We start from the raw sequence: 25,480 nt of genomic DNA, 5'->3' as shown, positions 1-25,480 counted from the left end.
GGCATTTCCCTGGCGATTAGCTTAGCACCCACAGTGGCATCACCACTCCTCAGTTTTATGCATTTTAACTTTGCTGATTTCCGCAGTATACATCAAGATGGGTCCCCGCTATCTCATATTTAATTGAGTAATAGGGCGGCGCCATCCAGCAAAGAAGAAGCGCTAATCCTGCTGTATAGCACGCTGCTAAGCGTGCTATACGTGTTAAGCGTGCTACATAAGCGTGCCTCGTTCTGCGAATAAGAGCTTGTCGTGGGCACTCTGGCAGATGGCGTTCTTTGCCCTGTTGTGGGCGGAATTCTTCGATGTCGCGTACGACGCCAGCCGTGTTGGTTCTATCATGCACGCTATATTTATTCATCCTCTCCGACCTACACGCGACACACGAGTCTTTCGGTGTTAGGACGCGACCTGGCTGCCTCCGTTAAACACTCCATGATTAGTATGGTGATCCCCTGGGCCGTTTGTTACATGACTTATTCTTGAAATACATTACGCAGCCTGGGATACTAGGGACATAAGCAGGCACATCGAAACACTCAAATAACCTATGATGGCCGTTTAATCTAATGCAGCGCTTCCCGAAGGCCTTTGTCCTCCTCCCGGAATGTCTCCAGGACGCTCTTTCACTCGAAGGGATCAAGCTGCCATGACTCGACATCGGTGCTCTCGACGGTGACAAGCGAGCCATTGCCAGACGTAGCCATCCACGTCTCTTCACCACTGATTTCACCTACCAAATAACTCAAGTACCAGTCGCTCTTTATCTATGCAGCGTCCATTTTGCAATACTTTAGTGCCCTTACGGTAAGCCCTGACCTCACTGCTGCACAAACAGACATTCTGCCTTAGTGTCCTCTGCTGATGCGCGCTTCGAAGACCGGGATTTCAGTGGTGCTGACAGGTGTCCAGACAGTGGTAGTGCAGCGTTACTAAGAACTGCAGTACACACTGGGACAAAGACAAGAAAGCCCGGTCTCAAACATTGTTGTAAGTCATGCAGCGGCCTGTCTTCCGTCTTCCGATCAGAAATAGAATATGTTGGACGCACCTAGCCTGAAGTTTTAGCTTCCGGGCTTAATGGTCGAATGGTTAAATACACAGATATAAGAATTACCGACAAGGCCCACAAAATATGGTGGAATGGCGAGCTGTAAGCCTTGTCCTATGTTGTTGCTTTATTCTGTGCCTTGTTGCTCGTGCACTGCTTACATTAGGAGGTTTATTTGTCGGTGTTAGCAAGATTATAGTACTTGGCACGTACACCCCAGAAAGACGAATTCGAGAAAACACACTCGACATCGTATTCGTGTGCAATTGTGGAATAGTAGAAAGGCCCGTGGACCAGCAGGTTCACTGATGAGAAAAAAAATAATTGGAGAAGGCAGTAGCAAAAACGCTACGCGTAAGTAACCTTAAAGCTACTTTCCGATGTTAGTGGAGATCATGCAGGTCAAACAGAGATCAAGATTCCAAAGAGGAAGCTTATATAGCATTTGTGCTCCTATATTGGGCTATTTAGGCCTTTTTATGAAAGGAAGCTGACCGCTGCATTTAAAGGATACGCTAGGCATTGCAATATACAGGGTGTTTCAAGTAAAACTTTAAGTACTTTTAAATAATAGGCTTTCGGAGCTAAAATTGATGTTATTGCGCGCGGTGATCAGGTCCCGTGCCGGGTGCTATCAAACGAGTTGCAAGTGCTATTTAGGGGTATAATGAACTATAATCTGTTAATGAACTTTTTAATTATTCTAGTTAGGTGTTTGATCGTAATGAAGAAATTTTAGTGCATCGTGAGTCCGTCCGGTATCGATTGTTAGATTTTTGAAATTGTGATTGTAGAGCTACAGCGGTCAGAACCTCAGCTCTCCAGACGCACGCATCGGGCCACGTGCGGCAGCTGAGCGCCGCAAGCGCCGCCCACGCGCTGATGTCACTCGGAGTGGTTCGCGTCACACGCATCCCGCTCTTTTTTGTCTACTGCCCGAACAACGGAAAGCGCCGTCGTGTTCATCACCCGCTAGAACCTCCTCGCAAGCCCAAACGTGACTTGCCATCACGAGCGCCGTGTGCGGCCTTGACCTGCGACCTTGCGAATGCATTACCCGATGCGAAGCGGTTTGCTTTGCGATATACCACCGCGGTTGCTATTGAAAAGATGTCCTTGCTTTCGCACTCCGGAATTTAGGTACCGATTTCGCAAAACGCTGCCAAACATATAATATGGTCGCAGTCATGAAACTCCTTTGTTTCTGGAGGAACGCTGACTAGCTCACGGCAAATGCTCAAAATGCTGGCCTTGCATACCAATACATAACTGCGCGCGATCGTTCACTGAACCTACAGAACGAAGAATCATGTCCTCTGGGACGTTGGCTAGCGCTGTGGCGATTCTATCAATGAGATCCTGGAGGCTTGTTGGAGCTGCTTGGTACATTTCACTTTCTACATGCCCCAAAAAGCAAAAAGTCCAATGGTGTCAAGTTTTCCGACCTCGGAGGCCATGGAATGGGCCCGCCGCGCCCTATCGACTGCGAATGAAAGTTCACATTGAGGAAACGCGCAGCACAAGAAGAAGAATGGGGAGGCGCTCCATAGTGTTGAGCTGAATGGAAGTTTCGATGCGAAGTCCACAACCGCGTCCTTTAAAATGCAGTCTGTGTAGCGCTTGCCTGTCATGTTTCCTTCAAAAAAGTATGGCGCAAAGATACGGCCGCGAAAAATTCCACACCACAGTTTTACAGACCATTGCCATCAGTGCCTGTGCTGTCGCAGCCAGCGCGGGTTTCCTACTGACCAGAAGTGCGCGTTGTGCAGCTTGACTCCTGCATCTCTGTTGAACTGCGCCTCGTCGGTCGAAAGCACATTATTCAGAAAATTTTCATCTTGGTCACACTGGATGAGGCACCAGTTGCAGAAGCGTAACCTCTTCTGTCCGTGAGCCCCTGATGTAGAGATAGGTGATACGGGTAAAACTGATGTTTCGACAACACTCTCCAAACTGAAGCCACAATGCCAAGCATCAGCGTTTTGTCTTACGCTCACCTGTGGCTTCCAGTTGACGTAGGCTAAGACGCCGGTCTCAAAATCTTCGCTCCGGATGTGTTAACGTCTTCTTCTTTGACGATGCACCACTCCGGTGGTGCCAAAGCGGTCGAACAAACGTAGGACGTCACGGTGCGCGACGACCGGGCTGTCGTGCAGCATACAAACGTGCGGCTAAAGTTTGGGTTTACACTCGCGTTCACGTAAGCAATAACCACGTCGACTCTCAGTCGTCGAAAAACGGCCATAGGCCGCTGCAGCCCCGTTGAGTGGCGGAAAGAATAAAACGGCCGATGCTGGTGCGCTCCAAAACCGTTGGATATCGGGGTTGTTAGGTTACAAAGTGATCAGTTTCTGTATTTTCTTTCTATTTGCGCGTGCGTCGTGGCCGCCGCACGCAAACGGCGGCCACAACGCACCGCTTTCCGTTGTTCGGGCAGTGGCAGGAAGAGCGCGATGTGCGTGACGCGCACCGTTCCGAGTGACGTCAGCGCGTGGGCGTGGCTTTGCGGCGCTCGGCTGCCGCACGGAGCCCGTTGCGCGCGCCTGGAGAGCCCAGGTTCTGAGCGCTTTAGCTCTACGGGCGATTACGATTTCAATACCGCATGGACTCACGATCCAGTAAAATTTTCTCATTACAATCAAGCATAATAATAAAAAAATTAAATAAACAATTAATTAAAATTGAAACAATTAGAAGTTAACTAACAAACTCTAGTTAATTATTCCCCTAAATAGCACTTGCAATCCGCTTGATAGCACCCGCCACGGCCCGTGATCACTTCACGCAAGAACAATTTTACCTCCGAAAACCCATTATTTAAAATTACCTAAATTCCTTCCTTGAAACACCCTTTACATATCCTATTTTGTCTGCGCACCGAATGAATAACGGCAATGCTAAGAGAATGCCAGCAAACGTGAAACGGGAAAGAAAATCGAGAGGCTGACATAGACAAGGCGACAGGAAAGTGGCTGCAAGTCACTTGGAATTCTTCTAGCACAATCATGTACTAACTACCCAGCAAGCTACTCTAAAAATAACGGCAACCAACGCATCATACTGCATCTGCCGTGATAATTGTCATGTCTTAACAATTCTCGTCAAAACATAGACCCAACTAAATTTGTACTGCTATTTAGGCCATCGCACTTATTCACGAAAATTGTTTGAAGACGTACTGGCCGGCACGCTCACAGCTATAAAATGTGCAGTTCTGATTTTTATTTCGAAATAAGTAATGATCTACTCGTTTGAGACAAGTCTGCAGGCCTCTGTCGCGATACTACTCGATTTTCACGTCTCCACGCATGAATCATGGCCCGTAGTATAACCGTTAGACGAGAGAAAAATTTATTTATTAGGCCTAGCCGAGGGCAGCAAGCTACCTTACCAGGAGTTCTTGACCGAACAGGCAGGTGACACCCCTCGCCCAAATGCAATAGGCTTTCTTTCCCCCTTTCGACACAAGCATTCCAGCAAGGCAACGTTTCTATATACGCTAGAATGAACTAGAGAGGGTATTATATTGAACGCTGTGTTTGTAACACTTACTCTATACATTTAGCAATCACCTACCTCATGATTCGCTGAGAGGTGATAGTGGAATGACGTCAACAGCTCAATTTTTTCGCAATAAAGACAATATGCACGTGCGCCCGGACCTTCTGTCCGCTTGACACAACAAGTGTACGCAGTACTCGAGACGGCCATGGCTAGCATTTACGTAATAGACATGCAATTTGCAGCCGGCTCTAAAAGAAGATATATCGCTCCAAAACGGGTGATATCAAAACTACTTATTGCAGGGTAGAAAGCAAGACTGTTCCACGTGATTCAATATCCGCCATTTTTTCGTGATATTGCTTTGATCTGCTTTGAGATACAGAACGCGACCTCCCAGTGAAGGAATAGGCAGGCTCATTACCTCCTTGGGTGTGTCGTTAACTCACTCTTTCGATTGGCCATAAAGTGGAAAACTTTGAAAGGAATCGGTGCACATATTTTTGAGCCCACCGCGGTTTTCTTGAAAGTTTGCATAATGCATTGAGAATAGGTGGCCTGGAACACGCCTGTAATTAATGTAAAGTCGACTAAAATTTATATTCTTCGTATTCTTCGTAGTCTCTTCGTATCAAAGTTTTCATCGCTTCCCTGATATGGGCAAAAAAGCTTAGTGGTGTAACTGCACTGACAGATCTGCTGCAGATAAAAAGGCGTGACAGCCAAAATCGACACGAACGCAGACAAGGCCGATGTACATGCCATATGCATTTCTATGAACTGACATTGAAGGCACTAAAGATGATGCAATGTGGCATAACTTCATAGTATTGTTACATTATTTGGATTATTGTTTTCATTCCACTATCAGACCTTATATTTTACTCCAACCTGTCTATTTCATGTCATTTACGTTTCTTATTCACTTTTTTACGCGCATGCACATCGAATTTGTTTTCATTCATGGCAATTTCGGTTGACACGCCTTTCTTTTTTTTTTTTTACCATGACGCCGGGTGGGCCGATCCCAAAGATATGCAATGTTTTGCGCCATTTGGGTAATTTTCAACTACATGAGCGGTAATTACACCCTCACCGGTTATCTCACCAACTTATCGACTATTTCTTGCTTCTTGTCTAGTTGAGATTTACATATTCACACTTTTTACGACTCGCTACGACGTTCTAAAGAAGCAAAATTACCGTTGTGTTTAGAGGTTACATAGACATATACTGAGAACGCAGATAGGCCAAACCCGTATGCAGTCAACAAAGAAGACCTTGTCTTCAAAAAGTAGCTGATTATGAATTCATGCGCCTCCTATGGGATGAAGTGGAAGTGTAACAAGTGTTCTAGTTAATATAACGACACTGCTCCTCATTAATTGAGCGGCCGTGATGAGTTTAGAAACGACACAATGGGAAGTCGCCTAAAATACTCAGCTCTTTTTGGACGGCTTTGGCGATTCTGCGCACTTGTTTTCTGGCAATGACACTTGCGAGGGGGCCACGTTGTTGCTAAAGGCGATCTTTCCTGTAGATGCAAATTCGATTATACGCCTGTTCACGTTGTCAGCACATTGCCGCATTAGCCAGTGGCCACCGTCCGAATAGTACACAACCGAGGACGTCCTCAGGTGCTCTCGGTTGAACTCGGCTATGGGCGTCGTCATGTAGCGGTCTTTCTCGCTCCACAGGATGAGGGTCGGCACGTCGATCTTGCGGTATTCCAGCTTCATCAGCTGCTCGCTGTCGTAGTTGAAGGCGCGGTAGTAGTTCAGTACACCCGTCAACGCTCCTGCGGAGAGGCGAAAAATAGCGGCGCCGTCAAACAGGAGAACGGTATACAGGATAATTTTGTGTTTATTTGTGGGTACGCGACAAGAGATGTGATTGGCGGATACAGCGTGTCAGGATTCACTAAACTGCATACGCGCCGCCTAAAATGGCTTTACTGTCACTTCGTTCCAGTTTTCAGAAATGTCGAACTGCACACGCAACGTGCGCAAGTGTTTCCGTGCTGACGCAACCAGACTCATCACTTACACTGCGACACAGTATAATGAAATACGGCTGCAAACATTGAGATCACCTACAAAAGTAGACAACACGTTAAACCTACTACCAGGCCTTAAGTAACGTACTGAACAAATGAAAAATTACGACGTCCTTAGTGGGCAGTGCGACCGAATTAAAAAGGAAGGCGCAGAAAGTGATGCTAAAAGACGTGAAAGAAATTGAAGTAATTGAAGGGGCATTGGAAACAAGTGTAAATGAAATTAAAAAGGAACAGGAGCAAATGAGAGCTTAAGTAGGTGATTTCACCTGTTGACTTGCTGCTGCTGAAGCTGAGCCGTGCTAGTGTTTAACGTGGATTAAAAGATTTACGCAGGCTGGCGAACAATCTAAGTAAAGTGAAGACAAGGCTACTAGAGATGCAGGTCGAGTTTGACGATAGAATGCAACGCGACAACCTATTGTTCTATGGCTTGCCTTATTTCCCTTCAGAATCTTGTAATGAGGCTATAGAGAAGCTGCGTAATGCAGCCTCAGACGCTCCAGATTTTCCCATTTCCAAAGAATCAATTGAAAAGGCGCACATTTTAGGCGCCTACGCGGCTAACAAATGCAAGCCTGTTGTCTTGAAATTTTGTTGCTCTAATATGAAACAGCGAATGTAGCACCTCAGTGGAATATTCAAAGATAATGGAATTACAGTAGGTGAAGATTTGACTAAGACCACGGCATGCACGAAACAATCTGGTACAATTCGCAGAATCTAAAAAAAAGCGTTCATACTGTAATATAACAAGCAATTTCACAGAAAACAGTGTTTACGAGCTTGACTCTGAAAACAGTACATGAAAATGCTGCGCTCGTTACTTTCCTGTCGAGAATGCTCTGTCAAGCTTATAACGCGCATGCCTTTCGTGCCTTGGGAGTACCGTGCTCGCAGCGCTAAAGAAAGGAAATGCAGGCAAGACAGATGACGATTATTGTTGTTTGGCAAATATACACCCCAAAAGCTGCAAATGTTTTTAGAGTGTAGAGTGTTCACGGCACTTCTGAACATCCTTCCCGTGCACAAGTCGATGTCCGTCCGGATAACACCTCGGCGTTATTGCGCAAGCACGTCAGAAAATAGCGGCGCGACAAGGGGGGGTGTAATTTTTTTTAATTGGGGGGTTTTACGTCCCAAACCACTTTCTGATTATGAGGCACGCCGTAGTGGAGGACTCCGGAAATTGCGACCACCTGGAGTTCTTTAACGTGCACCTAAATCTAAGCACACGGGTGTTTTCGCATTTCGCCCCCATCGAAATGCGGCCGCCGTGGCCGGGATTCGATCCCGCGACCTCGTGCTCAGCAGCCCAACACCATAGCCACCGAGCAACCACGGCGGGTGGAGGGTGTAGGGAAATCGGGAACAAAAACTCGCTTTCTTTTTTGCTTACCAACATAAGGAGTGGTTTACCAAGACGCGTCGATCTGAAGGCTGTAATTGACGCGAGTGACGCCAACGTACTATTGCGGGATGAAAACAGGCTTTCTCCAGAAGTAGATAGCAATGGGCTCGCTGATTGTGGGAAATGTTTTACCGTTTACCTACAAGACAGCGTACATTTAAGAGGCGGTGCTGTTTTGATTGGAGTTCTAGATAACTTTGGTTTTTCTTGTATTGACACTGTTAGTGAAATGGAAGTGACACGGATTGAACTTTGTCTATCGTTTAGAAAGATGATCTTGGGTGTTTGCAGACGTTCTCCACCTAGCAGCAATAATTCTTTAATGACCTTCACGATTCTATTATTTCAATCGCCGTACGTTACCGACAGGTTCCTATATTATATTATATGTTTCAGCGTTTACCTACAAGACAGCGTTCATTTAAGAGGCAGTGCTCTTTTGATTGGAGTTCTAGATAACTTTGGTTTTTCTTGTATTGGCATTGTTAGTGAAATGGAGAGAGAGAGAGAGAGGCAGAAAAACTTTATTTGGTTCCTTCAAGGATTTAGCGTCTCGAGGTCTCCGTCGTCTTCTTGGGCGCCGGCGACTTGGAGCCTCTTCCGGCAAGGGTGGGCCCCTATTCCAGGGCTCCACTGAGCCTAGCCACCTCACTAGCGTGCTGCACTAAGGCCCTTTGGGCCGTGAGCTCGCAGCTGGTAAGCCGACTCTCCCATTGCTCCGCACTCGGGTTATTGTGTTGGTGGAATGAATGATTGTGTTTACATTCCCATGTGACATGATATAGTGTGGGTGTGGCGCCGCACCATGGGCAGGTGTCTCTGTATTGGGTTGGGTACATTTTGTTTAGGATGTATAAATTTGGGAAGGAGTTTGTTTGCAATCTGCGCGAACTCGTTGCTTCCTCCTTCGTTAGAGCTTTGTGCGGTGGGGGATATTTGGCTCTCGTCCCTCTGTATAAGTTTAATATTTCTGTGTATCCTCCTTCACAAGCGTGTGGGTGATACTCCGGGGCGTGCGACTGCTCTGCTCGGAACGTGGTCTCTCGAGCTAGGCTGTCTGCCCTTTCGTTACCCTCTATGCCTGCGTGGGCCGGAATCCAGATTAACTTGTGCCTAACGTTCCTCTCGGCGAAGTTGGCTCCGCCGAGAATTCTGAGGGCGGCTTTGCTAATGCTGCCCCTCGTGTAATTTCTGCACGCTTCCTTCGAGTCTGTTAAGATGTTTAGAGGCCTGCCTGTCCTATATCCTTCTACTGCCGCCAGCGCCACGGCAATTTCTTCGGCCTCCGCTGTGCCGGCTGCCTTTGCCGTCGCACATGTGATCAGATTCCCGTCGCCGTCCACCACCACCGCCGTCGCCGTGCGCTTCCCTTCTCGCGGGTACGCGGCCGCATCCGTGTATACCGTGTTGTCTAGTAGCGCTAGTGTCTTTTCCACGTATTCGGCTCGCGCCTGCCTTCTGCTCTCGTGGAGGTTGGGGTCCATGTTCTTAGGTACTGGCCTAACGCTTATTGTTTTTCTTAAGCAGTCGGGCATGTCTGCGTATCTATCTACGCGTCCGCTCGTGTCCCGTCCTAGCCTAGTCAGGAGCGCTCTTCCTGCAGGGGTGCTTTTGAGTCTGGCTTTTTGTGTTTCGAGCAGGGCTTCCGCCAGTTCGCTGAAGGTGTTGCTGATGCCCAGTTGGAGCAGTTTTTCGTTTGACGTGTTTTTTGGCAGATGGAGAGCCGTCTTGTATGCTTTCCTGAGTATCGTGTCCGCCTGTTCCCTCTCTCCTTTGGTCATCGCGTGGTACGGTAGCGAGTAGATGACTCGGCTGACGACCAGGCTGCCGACGAGTTTGAGTGTGTCTTCCTCTTTCATGCCGTATCTTTTTTGGGAGACCCTGTTGATCATCCGGCCCACCTGCTCCGTCACTTTGCTCAGCAGGCTGATGGTGTGGCTGCATTTTCTGCTGCCCTGTAGCCACATGCCCAGGATTCTGATCATGTTTTTTTCCGGGATGTTCTGACCGTCAAGCGTTACTTCCAGTGTTGCTTGGGTGGGGTGTCTACCTACTCTCAGTAGTTCGGATTTTTCTGTGGAGCATACCAGTCCCCTCTCTCTGGTGTACTTTTCGACACAGCGCGCAGCCTCTTGTAGCTTCTCTTGTTTTTCTCCCAGTGAACCTTGTGTGACCCAAACCGTGACGTCGTCCGCGTACATCGCGTGTTGGATGCCCTGGATCTCACCGAGTCGTTTTGCCAGGCCGATCATCGCCACATTAAATAGCACGGGTGATATCACGGAGCCTTGGGGTGTGCCTTTACACGGTGTGGAGAAGGTGTCGCTTCTCAACTCCCCCAGCCCTACCGTTGCCGTTCTGTCGGTTAGAAAGTCCTTGACGTAGTCGTGTACTTTCCTTCCGCAGTTGGTGTTGTTGAGGCCCTCCATTATGGTCGCGTGGCTGACGTTGTCGAAGGCGCCTTTGATGTCGAGCGCCATCACAACGTTTTCACCCGCTTTGGGCATTGTGTCGAGTACCTCCTCTTTGAGTTGTAGGAGGACGTCCTGCGTCGATAGGTTGGCCCTGAAGCCATACATGCTGTCAGGGTACCACCTCCCGTTCTCCAGGTGCTGCTGGATCCTTCTGGTGACTATTCTCTCATACAGTTTTCCCAGGCACGACGTAAGCGAGATCGGCCTGAGATTCTCGATCTGTAGTTTCTTGCCCGGCTTGGGTATCATGACCACGATGGCGTGTTTCCATTCCGCCGGTACCTTCCCCTCTTGCCAGAGCGTGTTGAGGTACGACGTCAGCTGATCGATTGCCTCGTCGCTTAGGTTTCTTATGAGCGAGTTTCGAATCTTGTCCGCTCCCGCCGCTGTATTCCTGGCGGGTGCTCTCACGGCTTCGGTGACCTCCTCTGTCGTGATGGGTCGGTCCATGTTCGGGTTTTCCTCACCGAGATAATTTCCTTTGTAACCTTCGATTTGGTCTTTCCCGTAGCATTTTTCTCGGACTTCTTTCAGGAGCTGCTCTTCGGAACCTTCGTACTGGTGGACCAGTCTTTGGATCGATTTGCCGCTTTCGGACTTGTTCTTGCTAAGTGACACGGGTTGAACTTTGTCTATCGTTTAGAAAGATGTTTGCAGACGTTCTCCACCTAGCAGCAATAATTCTTTAATGACCTTCACGATTCTATTATTTCAATCGCCGTACGTTACCGACAGGTTCCTATATTATATTCTGGCGATATTAATTACCCGAATGTATTTTTCTCCACTTTTGTTCCCCACTCAAGTTTGTTTTCCACAGAGTGCAGAAATTTTTTCAGCCTGTGTTATGGCTTTAACTTCAAACAAATTATAACACAATCGACCCAGATAACGTCATCTACTTCTAGTGTAGTAGATCTTGTGCTTACTACGGCAACGGCACCTGTCATTTGTAATTCTGTTGATTATCTTCTGGATATGAGTGGCCATGCCCTTCTTCATCTCACAGTCAATGTACCAAATAAGCATCCTAGAAAGGTTACTAAACGTATCCAAGATTATGAAGCCAATGCCTTTGGCTCTAAAGATCGCGAGTAATGTGTATTGATGAACGACACCTTGTAGGACTTTTCTGAGTCATCTGTTATTACCAACTGGAGGTTATTGCAGACAAAGTTGTGTGCCTCACACACGCGTTTGTTCCATCAAAGCCGGTAACGTCCAATGAACACACACCTTGGTTTAATCAGTCACTGAAAAGATTAGCGAAAAGGAAGAAACGAATGTTTTGTTCGTCTAAAACTTTATATCCACTGTCACGCTGGCCTCTCTATCGTTCAGTAAATGATCAATATGAAGAACCTTAAATGTGGCAAAGGACACATTCTTAAGTAACTTTTTATCATGCTGAGTAACAGTCCGAGACAATTTTGGAAGATGGTAATTACAAGTGATACTCGCATTATGGCTCTTGAAACACTGCACAAGAAATGAACCCTCACGAAAAATGGGGAAGCATCCTAAATGCCGGGCTTTCATCAGTATTCTCTAGCAATTTCAGTTTTGGTAGCTACGATCATCCTACTTTTCAATTCCTCCCAATGCATTTGAGTTGTTTTGAATCGACAGGTATTCCTAAACCAAATAAAAACCCAAGAAATACCCTCGTCAGCTGGAGTGGGCAACATCAATTCTAAGTTTATCTTTAATACCAAATTATTCAGCTCCTTCATCCTTTCAAAGCTGTTTGAGCAATCGCTTGAGACTGGCAGTGTTCGTGACGATTGGACAGTGCGGAGAGTTATTCGCTCTTTGATGTCCGGCACTCTTCTCATAAATGCCGACCTGTATCAATATCCGGAATACCATGACAGATCATGGAACATGTAATTTTCTCTCATATTGCTAAGTTTCTAGAAGGTAATTATTTTTTTGTAGTGCTCAACATGGTTTCCACAAAACATTTTTGTGCAATACGCAACTTTTGTGTTTCACTCATCACTTAGATTCCAATTTTTTTTCAGAGGTCCCTTATACACTGAGTATTCTTATATTTCTCAAAAAGCGTTTAACACATTAACAGGCGAATTGTTCCTGTATTGCACAGTCTGAATCTGGATAGTACAGTTCTTGCATGGCCGAAAGGCTTATTTACAAATAATTCCCAGTTCGTAACACCTAATGGGTAATATGGATTCCTCTCATTCTTCTGTTACCTTAGGCGTGGGACAGGACTCCGTAATAGGTTGTCTGCTCTGCATACCTTAATTAATGACTTGCCCACAACGATAACGGCTTCCATCTGTCCTTTACGACTGCGTCATTTAAAAACGAATTAACAGTGACTTAGATTCAGCCATCGTGCAGTCTGATGTTCACAGCGTTTATGAGTGGTGCTAGTTATGGAACATTAAATTAAACATTAACAAGTGCAAAACAGTGCGCATTTGTCGAGAACACCAAACATATCGCATTGAGAACACTGCTCTGGAATCGGTGAACTTTACAACTACCTTGGCGTGCATATTTCGTATAGTGTATGTTGGAAAACTCAGATTTAGTACATAACAACCCCCATCGTAGGTTAGGTTGCCTCCGCAGAACTTTTTTCCCGACCCCTGTAGCTCTCAAGTTGAAACTTTATAAAATATTACTCCGAACTAAACTAGAATATGCAACAGCTATATGGGATGCTGGTCTCGGGGTATTCATAGCTGACTTAGAGGCGGTACAAAGCCGTGCAACATGTTTCATGCTTTGAAACCCTAATAGAACCGCTAGTGTTACAACTTTGAAGGACAAAAGTGAAAAATGGGCATGGTGGTATGGAACTTTGGCTAAATTCAGAGCGTGAACTACTGGGACACAAGCTAAAGCACAAGAAAAGACAGGACACGGCGCTCCGTACAGGGGGCAGTAATGTGTGCGCCTTTCGCGGAGATAGCGCCGTGGCCTGTCTTTTCTTGTGCTTTCCCAGTAGTTCGCGCTCTCAATTCCGCTATGAAGGACACACTTTCATTATCAAGCGTTTCTCATTCCGGAAAGGTTTCCCACCTTTGCTTATTACAGCGAAGCTGTTTTCCTGTAGCCCCTGTATGCATGCCCCGCATGCGTTCCCAGGGGTGTACCCCTGGGAACGCATACATATGATTGACCCAAACGGTAAATTCTCTTTGCCCCCGAAGGTTACGCGGAGCAAAACGTCATTGAAACGCAGTATTCGACTGGGCTTGCTTTACCTGTCGCTGCGCACACCTCATCGGCCAGTCGAACAGCCCTGACTGTGAACACTGCCAGATGCCTGAAACGATGGAACACATATTGTGCTATTGCCAAGCATATATGCTCAAGCAAATGACGTTGGAAAGTTCCCTAGCCAGCGTTGGCAGGCAACCACTCTCGGATGACGCTATCCTCTGCCCATGGCCTGACACTGCAACTTCAATGCGAGCAACTAAAGCACTGTTGAAGTTTTTGCAGGGCACCAAGCTAGAGGAGCGGCTCTACTAGGGCCACTGTCTAATATACACAAGCACTCACGACCTTTCTTATCATCATCACCCATCCCAGTACTTTCACTCCGCTTCCTTCTACCCCAGTGCAGAGTAGCAAACTAGAGCGCATTAGCTCAGGTCGACCTCTCGGTCTTCTTTGTAAAACAAAGTTTCATCCTGGCGTCATTGAAAATGCATTAAAAAATCCGCCTCCATTCCCTCCTTGGAAAGTTTATGTACAGCGAAGCCGCTGCCGACGTTAGGGAAGCACAACCGGCTTTAGACGATGTTACAGAAGCAACAAAACCCCCAAGCGACGTGCGTGACGCGCGCACGTACGAGTGCGGAAGTGCAGCATACATCTTCATTCTTCTAGACACTCCGGCAGATAGATGCAAGTGCACTATTGAACTAAATGAATTTTTAATTTAAATTCCGTCAGAACATGCATAAACTACGACTTACACACAAGCTGAAGGCATGGTTGCTTCGAATTGTTATTCGAATATACGAGAGAACGTGAATCCGTTACGCGGAAACTGAAAGCCCGTTTCCAGCTGTGTTTGAGGTTGTCAGAGGGGCCGCGGCCGCTAGGTGACGGTACCGTTAATACAGCATACATGGTTATTCTTGTAGACCCTCTGCCTAGTACAAGTGCGTTATTGAACTAATCGGATTTCTCAAAATGCGTCAGAAAATTCTTAAAGTACAACTTACATGCAACTTGCAGACATGACGGCATGAGATTAGAATTCCAATATGCGAGAAAACCTAATTCTATTATGCGGAAACTCAAACACGAAGCCTTCCAGCTGCCGTTTGTTCTTGGGCCCTCCACCTGGCGCAAGTGCGTTGTTGAATTGCTCCAAATAAGATGTGCCAGAATATTCGTAAGCACAACTTACACACAACCTACAGGCATGATATCATCGCTTATGACTAGAATATACGAGAAAACATAACTATATTACGCTGAACCACAAATGCAAAGCCTTCCAGCTGCCGTTTGTTTTTGGGTGAGCCTGCCATGAAAAATCCCAACGAACTAGAGGCTAACAGCTTCGCTGTAGAATGTTCCAACTAGCTCGTATTCAGTCCCTGTTGACTAAATTTTGATTATTCACTTCAGAGCACACATACCGAATGCAGAATTGCAACCAAAGTATGCCCCACGGGACACGCCTCGCAATCTGGTGTGCGTTGCTCGAGCTGTACACCCGTGCTCTTCAGAACAGCACCTGCCAAATAAGCTGCTGGATTTTGTGGGACTATCCCCAGAGCTTTCGCACCTAGCAGGTACCTAGCAGGCCACGTGTAAGACACCGCTTATACACGTGGCCATGTTCTCCCCGAGGTCATTATAAATATAGAGGTTGGTGATGAAATACAAAGTGTGATTTCTTTTGTAGCGTAGCAGCAAGTACCAACGTCACGGGCGAGCGGACACCATGGTAAGCCACGTCACCCTGAATTTTCGTCATGGTGATATCTGGCTCTCTTGTTACCAAAGCGCCTTTAAATAATTTTCGGTTACGATTTCTCGTCTGCAAACAAATGTTTTTTAGGATGTTTGCTCGATTTAGAACACATGCTTTGGCGCTGCTTGGCGCTGGCTGGTGATGGTTCTCGAGGTGAACAGTGGTGGTAGAGGATACTGCACAGTGAAGTGCTGGTGGACCAACTCAGGACTGTCCAGAGAGCCCGTGTGACGGCAGAGGGGCTCGGCCTCTCTGTGCCGACGTGGGAGCGGCCCGCATCAGTCCCAGACGGATCCCTCAGGACCTAAATAAATTTCTTCATACCATAGCAGGTTTTTACGAAGGATTCATATGAACGATTTCTTAGGGCCTTTCCGGACGTAGACGTGAGAACGTTTTGTCGACTCTAAAACAATTGGTATGGCAAGAAACGCTTGACGTTAACGACTGAGGAGATTTGCGCAATAATGTCGCTGTATGACAGCCCCACTTCATTTGAAACGTTTAGAACAACTGTGACTTAGGACAATGCCTGAATTTCCCGGACATCTACTTAATTTACTTGCACGGCACCGTCGTCAAATAATATGAGACTTGTGGCACATTTTAAAAAGTTCCCTGAGGTGTCCGAGGGCAGATGGATTGCAGGTGAGTTGTAAATTTTTAATACTGGATGAAATTGTTCTCGATTATTGTGACAACGGTGGCTTAGCCTCAAATAAGCAGGCATTGGAGTTTGATAGCTTATCGCGAAGTAAACGAGTGAAGCGGGTGTTGTGAATTCGATTCCGAATGGCAATAATTGGTTCATGTCTGTCTGTCTGTCTGTCTGTCTGTCTGTCTGTCTGTCTGTCTGTCTGTCTGTCTGTCTGTCTGTCTGTCTGTCTGTCTGTCTGTCTGTCTGTCTGTCTGCCTGCCTGCCTGTCTGTGTGACTGGGTATGTGATCCTGGTATGGCACCGTCATGGTCAGCTTGGTCACCTGACTCTCGCCACGTCGTTAGCCACGCATAATGCACAGAACAAGTGGTCTAAGCTCTCTCAATAACCTGGACCACGAGGTGCATGGTCGTGGTACTGTGGTGGTCGGTACATAGTCGTCATCCAACCTTTCATCCGTCTTTCGTCATAGCGTCGTCGGGATGCCATCGCCGTCATGCAGTTCTTATGTACTCATTCTCATACCATCATCGTGATGCCCTTGAGGTCGTTCTATCGCCGTCGCCCCAAATTCATCGTTCGACTCATGTCATGCCATCGTCGTAACGACATCGCTGTCACTGCGGCGACGTCATGCATTTGTTGTCATATCGTCGTCATGATGCCGTGGCGCTCGTTTTATGGTAGTGATTCTAGCTTCGTAGTCCCACTCTCTTCGGGCTGTGGTCATCACGCCTCGTCGCCGCACTGTCGTCATCATGTCGTTGTCCTCATGCTCATAGTCGGGATGCCATCGCGATCGTTTGATGGCGGTCTTTCCAGCTTCGCGATTCGACTCATCATGCCATCGTCGTCTCACCATCGTCGTCATACGGTCGTGCATTCGTTGTCACGATGTCATCGCGATGCAGTTGTGGTCGTTCCATCGTCAGCACTCCGGCTTCGTCGTGCGACTTGTCACGCTATCGTTTGATGATCCTCATCAATTAGAAAATGTCAACTTTTCGTCGTAATGCTGTCGTCATAATACGACTTACGTCGTCCCATTGACATCGTTCCATGGTCTTCATTCGTTTGGAATCATGCCGTAAACACCAGGGGCGTAGCCAGGGGGGGCTCATGGGGCTTCAGCCCCCCCCCCCCCCCTTCGAAATTTTGTCGTGCTGTCCATGCACCGCCGACGAAAGCAACCCCCGGCGCCGGAAATCATTCTGGATTTTGTGTAGAATGTCTTTTTGGCGCTCGAAAAGACATTTAACCGCGACGATAGCGAACTCGGGATGCATTTCGCGGCAAAGCTAATGCACCGAGAGTCACGTAACGCCAAGCAGCCCCATCCGACCACAAAGTTTCAAGGGCGTTTTAATGGTGAGCGGGCTCGCCGCGGCATCTCGCTGAGGCCGCGGAATCTATTGATCTGTGGATCTATGGATCTATGGATATGGATGTCAATTCCGAAAATTTATGGGTACAACTCTCGTAAACTCTTGATGTGAAAGGTGCATTGGCATTTCCAAAGTTGTGCTTTAGATTTTCAATTGCGGAACCTTGTGGGTTTAATGTTGTTATGAACATTTGACGCCAAAGGTCCATTGACTTTTCTAAAGTCTTACATCGGAACACACAACGAGACAAATCAAATTAACACACTAGCAGACAAGTTGACAAAGCACGCAGCGAGGTTCAATGAGACGAAGCGTTGTGGTGGTTCATTTGTGCCGCCATGTCACATGAAAAAAATATCAACATTTTTTTAACCTACGCGAAAACATCCGTGTCAAAACACTAAAACCAGCCAAGCTAACTACGTTCTTATTTATTTTTGCTACTTTGACTTTTATTCGCGAGCACACATTGAGCCTCTTCAATTTTTTTTTTCTTCTCGCTACCATACCCGCGCGCTGCCAGAGCCAGCCAGAGCGCATACGTTTTTCTCGCGTGGCCCCGACCACCGCGCGGCGCACTTCGGTGCGTGTTCGGTTTTCTGTGGCCGAGTGGATTTTCGCCTGACAAAGTTTTGGGCACTTTCTGGCTAGCAGACGAGATAAAGAAACAATGGTCGCTCGCCGCCATCACTGTGGGGACTCGACGGATTGCACCGCGTTCGCTTTTGCAGAACTTCTCCGGAAAGTCTTGTCTCGCCGGTGTAGGATACCGAGCAGTATGCGTATGGTTGTTTCTCAGTGGACCAAGCGTCTCATGTTTTCTTCGATATTCCTTCCGTAGCCACATTATGTGCCCAAAGTAGGCATTCGATTGTGGCCAACATACTTTCCTATGCGTTTTTTTTTTTTTCATTTGGGTGCCCCCGCACCACAGAAGGAAAAAAAATACATTGTTGCGGCGCAGCGAATTGTCGCATGGTGGAAAGTAATGGAAAGTAATGAGCCACGGGACGCTTCGGTTGCCAGATACTCTTATTACATTATTGCGATAGCAATTATATGGACACTCCAGGCGCATTCCTGCCGTCGCCGTCGCCCTCATGCTTCGTACAAAGTCCAAGGGTGATAACATCGTGACCGCGTGCCGCATGCTGTATGTGCGAGTGAAAGTGTAGGGGGGGGGGGGTGGAATGGCTGAGCCAACAATGGTGGCTCAGTCTTGTGTGCGCAAAGGAAAAAAAGCGGGGATCAAGCGCGCCGCCTTCCGTCGCGCGCGATAGATCGCGGGGAGTGCATGGAATTGGGGCGGAATCTAGGATTCTGTGAATTTGTGATCGTGCAATATGCTTATTTGCCTTGTTTGACGCATTATATACAGCGACTTTTTCTTAGATACGTAGATTTATTGGAGACTTATACGTATATTTAAATATCTTGCTGCGAGGTTTCGTGTTTACGTGCAATTAACTTTGTTTCCAGTCAAACGTTTTGCTCTTTATCAAGCTGTATCTTCGCATTTGTATATCCCATTGCATCTTCGCATTTATAATGCACGAGTGCGAGTCGCAATAATGGTTCGGTTCATTATCTACGAAGCATGCGCGTAGCAGAGTGGCATCTCTCATTTACAAAAGTGGTACGCATGTGTGAGGATAAATGTTCTTTAATGCTCTCATACACTGGGTTGAACATGGTTGCCTGGCATAATGGACACCCCAAAAGCAGAACAGCGTGGTGTCGCGAAGTTTTTGACAGCTAAAGGTGTTTCCCAAAAAGAAATTAATCGCCGTATGGCTGCCGTGTACGTTGAACATTAGATTTCATTGGCCACTGTAAAGCGTGGAAGCAAACGGTTCAAAGAAGAATTGGAAAGTTGCAAAGACATTCCAACACCGGGCCAATGCCATCGTGCAATCACATCCCACACAATTTCAAAGGTTGATGAGCTGATGAGACAAGAATGGAGGACAAAAATCGATGAACTGGCAGAGCGTGTGAAACCCAGTCACGGCTTGGTTCACGCCATAATTAATGAGTACCTCGGTTATCGGCTCTTGTGTGCGCAATTGATGCCCAAGATTTTGATCCACCGCCAGAAGACGCAGAAGTTTGGCGCTGCTTTGACTAATCTGATCCGGTATTACAATGAGGATGACGATTTCTCGTTTGCTATTGTAATCGGGGACGAACCATGGTGCCACTACTACGAGTCTGAAACACGACGGCAAAGCTTACAGTGGAAACATTCGAATTTACCACGGCCAAAGAACGCAAAGGCCGTCATTCTCGCCGGAAAGGTGTTGTTGACTTTTTTTTCGATCGTAAGGGGCCATTACTGATAGAATTTGCTCAATCTTGAGAGACTATCAATTGTTTCCGATATTGTGAAACGCCGGAACCACTGCGTGTCGCAGTCAAGAACAAACTACGTGGAAAATTGACGAATTAGGTCATTTTGTTCCACGAGACTGCCCGTCCCCACGTCGCTGATGTGGCTAATACAAAACTGGCAAAGTTCAAGTGGAAAACCCTGCAACATCCTTCATACAGCTCAGACCTGTCCCCTTGCGACTTCCACATTCTGGGGAAACCGAAAAACAGCTGAACGAAACTAGATTAGTGCCGGACGATAACGTGAAAGAGTCAGTTACAGACTTTTTGAAGCAGCATTCTAAGGAGTTTGATGAGACGGGAATCACGCGACTCGTTAGTCAAGGGGGCAAATATCTACATTCTCATGAAGAATACTTTTTAACAAAGTACCCCGTTTGTCATATATTCAAATTGGCTCACATTCATTTGACTCGCTCTCGTATAGCTTGCAGATCTGCTTTTTATACGTGCTCTCTGTTGCGACTATAATTTCGGTGCGATTACTCACGATTCACGACTAGTGCCAGCTGCTCCTGCGTAATGCATTGGAACAAATGACAGCGTCATGGAGATGTTTCACTGACCATTGCATATATACAAGAATGTAAACATGGTTCTTGCATGACTAAGTTTGATTAACATATTTGTTCTCAACTTGTTCATTTCATGGCCTTTTCATTTTTTATATCAGCGGCATGCGCTGCTTTCCTGGTTTCGAACTGATATAGTTCTAAAGTTCGTGTGATATTTTCTTTACTTATTAAATAGACAAAAACGTGGAAGCATTGATATCAGTTACTTTGGGCACAATTTTTGGCACATATGCGAATATTTTTTTATGAAAAAATACACATTTTACTTGTTTGGACCGTGCGTAGCGTTCAAGAATTCGTTTACAGCATTTTTTACAATGGTAATGCAGTTATTATTCACGTATTTGATTCCTCTACAAATTCTTTAAGAGGAAGCTTTAGCTGGGGCCCAATCCAACGCGGCCTATTCAAATACATGTAATACGCAGAAACGCTTTCCTGAGATAGTCCTGCTAATCGCTTTTAATGAAATTTGTTGCATTTGAGGGAGAAGGTAAATTATAGTATCTGTTGGAAACGGAATTTCGATTTACGGCCTGAATTTTGTATAAAATATTTTAAAAAATTTGAAATTTCGAAAAATAGAAGCACGACGTTTACGAAATAATAGCTATGTACCAAGAACAGATATCTCGGTTCTGCAAACGGCAACTGTTAGGAAAGTCAATGCGGACAAATTTGGTGTGTGTTTCTATCGTGCGTGAATTGGTTACGTTGTGTACAAGGTTTCTGCAAAACTCGTATTTCTATAATACTAATTTTTCTGAGATTCATGTTTAACATATCTATTTTTTCCGCTGTAGATGTACTATTAGGTGCAATTCACAGAATTTTGCTATCATTTTTCATTGTTGAGTTACTGAGTTTTAAACTTGATAGTTCCGTTTTCTGAAAATTTGCGATTTTGGCCAATTTTTAATATAGAATTGACCGCTTAAATTAAAAATTCGAAACCAACAGTCACTAGAATTAAAATTGTTCTTTTATATTCAACAAACAGCGTCAAATTTGGTGCAGTTGTTGCAAGGGAAAACGAATTACCCTTCTACATGCATTTAAATAACAGCACCCGAGCTAAGGCTTCCTCTTAAGGAGGAGGCCGAGCTGCAACATGCGACCCCCCCCCCCCTCCCGAACAATATTTCTTGCTACGCCACTGGTAGACACGTAATCCTGTCTATGCCGTCATTGTCACGCCATCGTCGTCATTGCGTCGTCGCCAGACAGTCGCTGTCATGCACCCGTGGTTGCCATGCCAACGTTGTTGTGCCATTGTCCCAATTGCAGCTTTGTCATCCGGTTGTCAAACCGTTGTCGTCACGACATTGTTGTCATACACTCGTCGTCATGCCACTATCTTGTTGATGGCTTCGTCACGTTGGCCTCGCTGTGCTGTCGTCTTTATTTCAGAATACTCGTTGCGTCGTCGCCACGCCATAGTCGTCATACCCCTTTTGCCATTCCACCAACGTCATTCCGTCCTCCGACCTCACATGTCCTCGTATTTCCATCGTCGGCACTGTGTCGCCGTCATACAGTCATCGAACAGCTATGGTATTGGCAATTTCGGCAACCGAATGTCACAGGAATGTGGGTTGATCCCGGAGACAGTGCATATTGTGTTATGTTTCGGGAAAATAATCAATGAAACCGACGTTAACAGGTTGCAACTGGATCTTAACACAATCACTAATTGGTAACTCGTGGTTAATGAAACGAAATATTAAGAAATGTAAAGTACTACATGTATCCCGTGTTTTTCGCCAACATGTCACTTACCACTTAAAAAGCGTTCCCTTAGAAACAGTAAACTCTTACGAGTACTTAGGTACCCCCATAACTACAAACTTGGCATGGTCAATTCGCACGAAATGCGTTGTTTAGAATGCTATCCGTATGCTAGGCTACTTGCGCCGTAACTTCACTAGCTCCCCATCTAACCTAAAACACCTACTCTATAAAACTCTAATACTTCATAAACTAGAATATACCATTTCTGTATGAGATCCCGGCCAGGATAACCTAAAAAGGGGTTTAGAACTTGTCCAAAATAACTCAGTTCGATTTATCTTTTACAGTTCTAATAGAACTGCGAGAATTTCTTCCATGAAACATAATATCACTCTTCCTTTGCTGTCTGTTCGACGTAGAAGTTTGCACGTCTAGCAGTCTTTCATACAAATTATGGTCAGCCTACGCTGCGCACGTCATTCTTTACAAGACCCCATTATGCATCACACCGTGTTTATCACTGTCATAAAGTTGGGACCTATCTATGTGACATCAAGCATTTTTCTGTCGTTTTTTTCCCATGCACATGTATAGATTGGAATCACCTTCCCACTGATATCGTAAATAATAGTGATAACAAACTTCTTCGTGAAAATGAGGTAACGTTGCATAACCAGAAATTTATTTTTTTGTGACACAGCACCTAGCACTGTATACAAGGAAACCTCTTGCATTCTAGCATTGCGTTTTGTTCATATTAATTACTGTGTTTTGTTTACTTCCTATGCACCACATTTTCTTTTGTTGCACTACTCCGCTGTATAATGCCTCTGGCGCTGAGGGTATGATAAATAATAAATAAATAAATAAACAAACATCACTTGAGCAATACGGAGTGTCACTACGCTGCTCGAATGCTAATCGCCTCGCCGTCGACAGACATCGTGAAATCAGTCCTGCTGTCAATTTTTACGTATCCACGAGCTATATAGAGCATCACACTGCAGCCTGAATATTTATTACCGTTTTTCTGAACCATCCGCATTTCAGAAGAAAATTAATCGATTGCAACAGTCTAAAAAGACGTAAAGTTTGAGATGCGACGTTTAGCTGATACTTTCGGAGAAATCAACCATGAATGCTCGCTATATGGCACTGGGTGAAGCTTGAGCTGGTGCATGGCACCCAAGTGAGGTTCATTAGGTGTCAGTCACCCGACGGTGCTCGAGGACCATGCACAAATATTGTATAATGTGTGCAGTGGGAAGATTTCGGAGATATTTTCAAGTGTCATGAAGATAAGTAGCGATTGCTGAATTGATGGCTGGATTGCACCTTTTCTGGAAAGACGCCAGCGCACGACAAAAAATATTGATGCAAAGGTAAATGAGCCAGACTGCAGAAGCCATGAGAAATTAATTCTATTTAGGCTTATTACTTTTCCTCAAGTGATCAGCGGTTGAAATGTGCCTGAGAATTTTAGAGGAGCTAACAAGGCGTGAAATACAGAACATTTTTGGCTTGAGTTGCATGCCTGCTGCCCTCAGTCAGTCGGGCGTAGAAATATTTTAGCAATGTTACTCCGCGAGGACGGTGGGGACGAAATGCAAACTTAATTGCCAAATTCAAGACACGTGAACATTTATTCGGAAGTACTACCCGCATGGCCGGTCTCGGGCTTGCGGCAGTGCTTCAGATTATACAAGTTTTGAACAGTCCGTCTCCATAGCACTAGGCAAGCGTACAATGGCGAAAAAGGTAATGAACTCAAATGGAAGTAACGTTCGATATTTCGCTTTTCTTTGAATGCGATCACGGCATAAAAAATATTAAACGATGCTGCATGCGTCAGGAAATACATTCAGAGTATTTTAGAGTCTCTGAAATTTTTTTTTAAAAACAAAGAAACGCGGTAATCAAGTGCTTTCTTTTGAATTTTTTCTAAAAGAAATGCATACGTTTAAAATTCGACAAGATTCATAAAAATTACTCCAATTAGTTTACTAAGGCAGATGCTTCATCCAAATTCTAGACTAGAAACGCGTCATCGGAAGGATCCATGCAGGATTTTACCGCGATCAGTTTCTGCACCTAAGCAAGTGAGGTAAATTACATCGAAAGAAACCGAAGCTGAAGGACCAAGTGTCACAACTTTCATGCCCTTAGCACAACGTCACCAATGACATTGGCCACAATTCGCAATCGAGAGAGCATGACGCATGCGAAATTGTAGCTTAAGAGCGCTTTCTTCATGTTCGCCGGACGCTTAGCCATAAACCGTTGTGTCACTCAAGCGTTTTTTGCTAAGGACGTCACACTTGCGCTTATAGGCAGCGCATTTTCGGTTTTTTGTGTGGAATAGAGCTAGACTCATAGACTACAACAATCAGCAGCCCCAGCTTTTTGCATGTCTAGAATACCTTATGAATTCCTCGGATGTCGAACTTCGCTCTTCCAGCAGTATAAAAAGAAATTGATCTCTATTACGCGCCGAAGAGGATATGGGGCACATCGTAGCAACTGCTCCGGCTTATTTTGATCACGTTGTTTTTTACCGTGCACCTAATGCACAGTGCATGAGTTCAGTAACGATCTCAGTCTAAGTAAAATTTAATTGTTCTAATTTTCATAATAAAATTCACGTTTATACTATGATTTCTGCCTATCTTTCACCCCAGCCCACTCTGCTGGCCACCGTTGAGGTACGATCAGTTGAGGTGCGAGCACCAATAACCTTTCCTCTGTATTCCAAAACGACTTTCATTTGCGTCAAATGACTATAGCAGTTCTAGAATATTTGCCTCTGTGAGACATATAACCCCGGAGAAGTGACTTCACTAACACGTAATGCATGTCTGTAAGAAATTTCGAACGCCACTTGCAGAAACGCCCTGCATTTCGGCAAGATATACTGCGATACGAAGAAGGTGCTACCAGCGATAATGCTTCATTCTATTTCCATGTTCGCTGCATGGTCTCCTTGGAAGAGACATGATTGAAACTTGGACGAGGCCTTAATGACAGCACATTCCACTCTGATGTAATAGTGCACAGGATCAGTTCTAATAAATGTTCCTAGATCTGCGTGCTATGGACATTCACAGCAGAAGAAATAGCGGCGCTGGAAGCCCAACTGGTACCTGAACAAACACATATTCCTTTTTTGTTTCGTAAAAAATTACGAGGAAGAAAAAGACGATTGCTTACCAGGCTTAGAATACACGTATTTGGTTGCATTCACTTCTTCCGCTGTTGAAGAATCCCAGAGTATGTAG

General features: G+C 45.7%; 1 protein-coding gene across 1 annotated transcript in view; it reads right to left on the bottom strand.

Moving 5' to 3' along the window:
* Positions 1-3,645: 3,645 nt before the first annotated feature.
* Positions 3,646-25,480, bottom strand: part of LOC126535345 (epoxide hydrolase 4-like) — a 191,403-nt gene continuing 169,568 nt past the window's right edge. The window contains exons 6-7 of the mRNA XM_050182235.3: positions 25,413-25,480; positions 3,646-6,350 (exon numbers count right to left, since the gene is read on the bottom strand). The exon at positions 25,413-25,480 is cut by the window's right edge and continues 72 nt beyond it. Coding sequence (XP_050038192.1) covers positions 5,992-6,350; positions 25,413-25,480 — 427 coding nt within the window. The 3' untranslated portion in view covers positions 3,646-5,991. The remainder of the gene's footprint in view (positions 6,351-25,412) is intronic.

This window comes from Dermacentor andersoni, chromosome 7 (genome assembly GCF_023375885.2).
Source record: "Dermacentor andersoni chromosome 7, qqDerAnde1_hic_scaffold, whole genome shotgun sequence".
Lineage (NCBI taxonomy): Eukaryota > Metazoa > Arthropoda > Arachnida > Ixodida > Ixodidae > Dermacentor > Dermacentor andersoni.
The sequence above is the reverse complement of the archived record's forward strand: the minus strand, read 5'-3'. Positions and strand labels throughout refer to the sequence as shown.